This window comes from Heptranchias perlo, unplaced genomic scaffold, assembly GCF_035084215.1.
Source record: "Heptranchias perlo isolate sHepPer1 unplaced genomic scaffold, sHepPer1.hap1 HAP1_SCAFFOLD_415, whole genome shotgun sequence".
Taxonomy (NCBI): Eukaryota; Metazoa; Chordata; class Chondrichthyes; order Hexanchiformes; family Hexanchidae; genus Heptranchias; species Heptranchias perlo.
Window position 1 is genome coordinate 87,970 of NW_027139427.1, and position 6,207 is coordinate 94,176.

Consider the following 6,207-nt stretch of genomic DNA (forward strand, 5'->3'; position numbering starts at 1 on the left):
CCTCACCCTGGTCTTACCGAGGACGCCCGTCTCTCGGATCCCAGCAAACCTCTGCATGGATTTGATGGCGTCGGTCAGAGCTTCCAGTGTCTGAAGCTGAGCCGAGATAGGGTCAGGTGGTGGTAGATATCCATAGCGGTTCAGCCAATCCTGTAACAGAGGAACAGACCGGTATAACTCAGTGTCAGTCAAACTCCCACCAATATCTTACTCTGACCGGTATAACTCAGTGTCAGTCAAACTCCCACCAATATCTTACAGTGGCCGGTATAACTCAGTGTCAGTCAAACTCCCACCAATATCTTACTGTGACCGGTATAACTCAGTGTCAGTCAAACTCCCACCAATATCTTACAGTGGCCGGTATAACTCAGTGTCAGTCAAACTCCCGCCAATATCTTACTGTGACCGGTATAACTCAGTGTCAGTCAAACTCCCACCAATATCTTACTGTGACCGGTATAACTCAGTGTCAGTCAAACTCCCGCCAATATCTTACTGTGACCGGTATAACTCAGTGTCAGTCACACTCCCACCCAGTGTCTTACTGTGACCGGTATAACTCAGTGTCAGTCAAACTCCCACCAATATCTTACTCTGACCGGTATAACTCAGTGTCAGTCAAACTCCCACCCAGTATCTTACTGTGACCGGTATAACTCAGTGTCAGTCAAACTCCCACCAATATCTTACTGTGACCGGTATAACTCAGTGTCAGTCAAACTCTCACCAATATCTTACTGTGACCGGTATAACTCAGTGTCAGTCAAACTCCCACCAATATCTTACTGTGACCGGTATAACTCAGTGTCAGTCAAACTCCACCCAGTATCTTACTGTGACCGGTATAACTCAGTGTCAGTCAAACTCCCACCAGTATCTCACTGTGACCGGTATAACTCAGTGTTAGTCACACTCCCACCAATATCTTACTGTGACCGGTATAACTCAGTGTCAGTCAAACTCCCACCCAGTATCTCACTGTGACCGGTATAACTCAGTGTTAGTCACACTCCCACCCAGTATCTTACTGTGACCGGTATAACTCAGTGTCAGTCACACTCCCACCCAGTGTCTTACTGTGACCGGTATAACTCAGTGTCAGTCACACTCACACCCAGTATCTTACTGTGGCCGGTATAACTCAGTGTCAGTCACACTCACACCCAGTATCTTACTGTGACCGGTATAACTCAGTGTCAGTCAAACTCCCACCAATATCTTACTGTGACCGGTATAACTCAGTGTCAATCAAACTTCCACCCAGTATCTTACTGTGACCGGTATAACTCAGTGTCAGTCAAACTCCCACCAATATCTTACTGTGACCGGTATAACTCAGTGTCAGTCACACTCCCACCCAGTGTCTTACTGTGACCGGTATAACTCAGTGTTAGTCACACTCCCACCCAGTGTCTTACTGTGACCGGTATAACTCAGTGTCAGTCAAACTCCCACCAATATCTTACTCTGACCGGTATAACTCAGTGTCAGTCAAACTCCCACCAATATCTTACTCTGACCGGTATAACTCAGTGTCAGTCACACTCTCAACCAGTATCTTACTGTGACCGGGATAACTCAGTGTTAGTCAAACTCCCACCCAGTGTCTTACTGTGACCGGTATAACTCAGTGTCAGTCAAACTCCCACCCAGTGTCTTACTGTGACCGGTATAACTCAGTGTTAGTCACACTCCCACCCAGTGTCTTACTGTGACCGGTATAACTCAGTGTCAGTCAAACTCCCACCAATATCTTACTCTGACCGGTATAACTCAGTGTCAGTCAAACTCCCACCAATATCTTACTCTGACCGGTATAACTCAGTGTCAGTCACACTCTCAACCAGTATCTTACTGTGACCGGGATAACTCAGTGTTAGTCAAACTCCCACCCAGTGTCTTACTGTGACCGGTATAACTCAGTGTCAGTCAAACTCCCACCCAGTGTCTTACTGTGACCGGTATAACTCAGTGTCAGTCACACTCCCAGCCAGTGTCTTACTGTGACCGGTTTAACTCAGTGTCAGTCACACTCCCACCCAGTGTCTTACTGTGACCGGTATAACTCAGTGTCAGTCACACTCCCACCCAGTATCTTACTGTGACCGGTATAACTCAGTGTCAGTCACACTCCCACCCAGTGTCTTACTGTGACCGGTATAACTCAGTGTCAGTCATACTCCCACCCAGTGTCTTACTGTGACCGGTATAACTCAGTGTCAGTCACACTCCCACCCAGTGTCTTACTGTGGCTATTTGCATACGGGATCGGATATTCTCCCGCACAGGAGATGAGGGGAAATCGGGAACCCATATCGAGTAAATTGTTAATTCTAACCATCCCATTCCCCTTTTTTGACCTGAGCCTGACCTCATTAATCCAGTCTCCAACCCGTGATTCATTTGCTGTCTTCTGGACCACATTCATTTTGCTGCAGAGCTTTCAAACCTGGTCGAATAGCCACAGACCAATGTCTGCGTCACCGTAAGCAACGCAAATTTCAGCCGGCAGCTGGTGGAACGATCACGCGTCCAGCTCCAGACGTCACACACCAGACGTCACACACCAGACGTCACACACCAGGTCACACACCAGACGTCAGACTCCAGCCGTCACATTCAAGATGTCACACTGCCACTGACAATGCCCCGCTCTCTCCCCATAGCCCTGTATCAATCCCCAAACTAATCCCACTGCCCCGCTCTCTCCCCATAGCCCTGTATCAATCCCCAAACTAATCCCACTGCCCCACTCTCTCCCCATAGCCCTGTATCAATCCCCAAACTAATCCCACTGCCCCGCTCTCTCCCCATAGTCCTGAAACGATCCCCAAACTAATCCCACTGCCCCACTCTCTCCCCATAGCCCTGTATCAATCCCCAAACTAATCCCACTGCCCCGCTCTCTCCCCATAGCCCTGTATCGATCCCCAAACTAATCCCACTGCCCCGCTCTCTCCCCATAGCCCTGTATCAATCCCCAAACTAATCCCACTGCCCCACTCTCTCCCCATAGCCCTGTATCAATCCCCAAACTAATCCCACTGCCCCGCTCTCTCCCCATAGCCCTGTATCGATCCCCAAACTAATCTCATTGCCCCGCTCTCTCCCCATAGCCCTGTATCGATCCCCAAACTAATCCCACTGCCCCGCTCTCTCCCCATAGCCCTGTATCAATCCCCAAACTAATCCCACTGCCCCACTCTCTCCCCATAGCCCTGTATCAATCCCCAAACTAATCCCACTGCCCCGCTCTCTCCCCATAGCCCTGTATCAATCCCCAAACTAATCCCACTGCCCCACTCTCTCCCCATAGCCCTGTATCAATCCCCAAACTAATCCCACTGCCCCGCTCTCTCCCCATAGCCCTGTATCAATCCCCAAACTAATCCCACTGCCCCGCTCTCTCCCCATAGCCCTGTATCAATCCCCAAACTAATCCCACTGCCCCACTCTCTCCCCATAGTCCTGTATCAATCCCCAAACTAATCCCACTGCCCCGCGCTCTCCCCATAGCCCTGTATCAATCCCCAAACTAATCCCACTGCCCCACTCTCTCCCCATAGCCCTGTATCAATCCCCAAACTAATCCCACTGCCCCGCTCTCTCCCCATAGCCCTGTATCAATCCCCAAACTAATCCCACTGCCCCACTCTCTCCCCATAGCCCTGTATCAATCCCCAAACTAATCCCACTGCCCCGCTCTCTCCCCATAGCCCTGTATCGATCCCCAAACTAATCCCACTGCCCCACTCTCTCCCCATAGCCCTGTATCGATCCCCAAACTAACCCCACTGCCCCACTCTCTCCCCATAGCCCTGTATCAATCCCCAAACTAATCCCACTGCCCGCCCAGCTCACGCACTCGGGGCGACACCCTAGCGTGGGTGCAGTGGGGGTTGGGTGGGCCTGGCCAGACGTCGCTGGGAAGGCTGGGCCCCGCCCTCGCCCGACGCCCAGGGTCTGGTGCCTTCTCTCGGGCCTCGCTGGCCCCCTCATCGAGGACACGGACAACTGCCCAGCAAACAACTCCCCTCCAAAGACCCCTCCCTCGTCCTAACCCTCCCCAACGCAACTCCGTCCCGGGAAACTTAAAACATCCAGGACCGAGGGACGAAACCGGAAACCGCTCAAACGTTGAACCAGTGCGGACGGAGGCCGTTCAGTCCCTCGAGCCCCTGCTGGCCCTTTGAAAGACCTCTCCAATTGGGCCCACTCCCCCGCCGTAGCCCTGCGAATTTTTCCCCCTTTAAAATTATTAATCCAATTCCGCTTTTGGAAATTAATATTGACTCTGCTTCCCCCCGCCCTTTCAGACAACGAATTCCGGATTCTCACTGCGTTAAATAAAATATTTCTCCTGCTCATCTCCCCCCCCCCGACTCTGGTCCCTTTCCCGACGTGCTTCAATCCCTGCCCTGTGGTCACCGAGCCTCCTGCCAGCGGTAATAGATCCCCCTTACTCACTCCGTCCAAAAACCCCCTCGCGATTTTCGTTAAACCTCGTCCCTCGCCCTCTCCACTTGGAGGAAGGGCGGCCGCGGCCTCTCCCGCCTCTCCGCGATATTTTGAAGCTCCTTACCACTCCTTTGCTGATCTCCTGAGCAGCCGGCTCGAGGCACCTCGCACAGCCAACGAGGACTGGCAGGATCCAAAACGCAGGGCGCATCGTCGCCAGTGACAGGCTGCTCCCAGGGTCTGTTCAAACGATGGAATCGTCCTGTGCGACACTAAAGCCCCGAGTCCCTTTATCTTTGCTCGTCTCTCAGCCTCCGACTCTCTGTCTCTTGATGTATCGTCTGTCACCTGTGTCCTTCTCTCTCTCTCTGCGTCTCCAGCTCTGCTTGTCACTTTTTTTCTCTTCTCTCTCTCCTTCTATCTCTCTCTCTCTCTCTCTCTCACTGCCTCTCTCCGTCTCTCCTTCTCTCTCTCCGCCTCTCTCTCTTTGTCTCTGTCTCACACTCGCTGTCTCTGTCTCTCACTCATTGTCTCTCTCTCCGTCTCTCTCTCTCTCTCTCTGTCTCACACTCGCTGTCTCTGTCTCTCGCTCACCGTCCCTCTCCCTCTCTCTCTCTCTCTGTCTCTCGCTCGCTGCCTCTCTCTCTCCCTCTCTCTGCCTCTCTCTCTCTCTCTGTCTCTCTCTCACTGTCTCTCTCTGTCTCTCTCCCTCTGTCTCTTTGTCTATCTTTCTCAGTCTCTCTCACTCTCTGACTCTCTCTGTCTCTCTCTCTCTCTCTGCTCTTTGTCTCTCTCTCTCCTTGCCTCTTTCTCTCTCTCTCTGCCTCTCTCTCTCTGTCTCTCTCTCTCTCTCTCTCTGTCTCTCTCCCTCTCTCTCTCTGTCTTTGTCTCTCTGTCCCTCTCTCTCTGTCTCTCTCTCTCTCTCTCTCTTTGTCTCTCTCTCTCCTTGCTCTTTCTCTCTCTCTCTGCCTCTCTCTCTCTGTCCCTCTCTCTCTGTCTCTGTCTCTCTCTCTCTGTCTCTCTCCCTCTCTCTCTCTGTCTTTGTCTCTCTGTCCCTCTCTCTCGGCCTCTCTCTGTCTCTCTCTCTCTCTCTGTCCCCCCCTCCTTCTCTCTCTCTCTCTGCCTCTCCTTTCCTCTCTCTCTCTCTCTCTCAACCTCCCTGATAATGGACTGAGTGAGATAGATGGGAGAGTCCCTCAGGGGACAGCGTAATGTTATATGAGCACACACACACACACACACACACAGAACAGCCCAGGCTCCTTCAACCCAACAGCACAGAGTACTTGCAAGTGCAGCGCTGTTAAAATATAACTGGTCCCAAACACATTCCCAGCCCTGTTCAGCTTATAAAGATTTGCCAGACGTCACTGCCCAGCTCATTCTAACAAACATGAAACAGTGGGGAAGTGGAGGAAGAAATTGAGGTTACTCGTTCCTCGTACTGAGAGGAGGGTCGACCGTTCCTCACACAGGCTCCCCGCGTAACCCGTCTCTCCGCTTGGTAGCCTCTCCCGCACTGAGACCCGTCCCCTCACCACCGTCCCACACACTCACACACTCACACACACACTCACACTCACACTCACAAACATACACTCACACACACTCACACTCACAACACACACTCACACAAACTCACACACTCACACACACTCACAAACACACACTCACTCACACTCACACTCACAATCACACACACAAACACACACTCACACTCACACACACTCACACACACACACTCAC

General features: G+C 52.0%; 1 protein-coding gene across 3 annotated transcripts in view; it reads right to left on the reverse strand.

Moving 5' to 3' along the window:
- LOC137312293 (matrix metalloproteinase-17-like) overlaps nucleotides 1-5,946 on the reverse strand; it is a 38,881-nt gene extending 32,935 nt beyond the window's left edge. Inside the window, exons 1-2 of one of the 3 annotated variants that reach the window (XM_067978891.1) lie at nucleotides 4,586-5,865; nucleotides 18-150 (exon numbers count right to left, since the gene is read on the reverse strand). In XM_067978891.1, coding sequence (XP_067834992.1) covers nucleotides 18-150; nucleotides 4,586-4,672 — 220 coding nt within the window. In that variant the 5' untranslated portion in view covers nucleotides 4,673-5,865. Of the gene's footprint in view, nucleotides 1-17; nucleotides 151-2,374; nucleotides 2,709-4,585 lie in introns of those variants that run through there. The other 2 variants (XM_067978889.1, XM_067978890.1) reach the window with 2 other exon arrangements.
- Nucleotides 5,947-6,207: the final 261 nt, after the last annotated feature.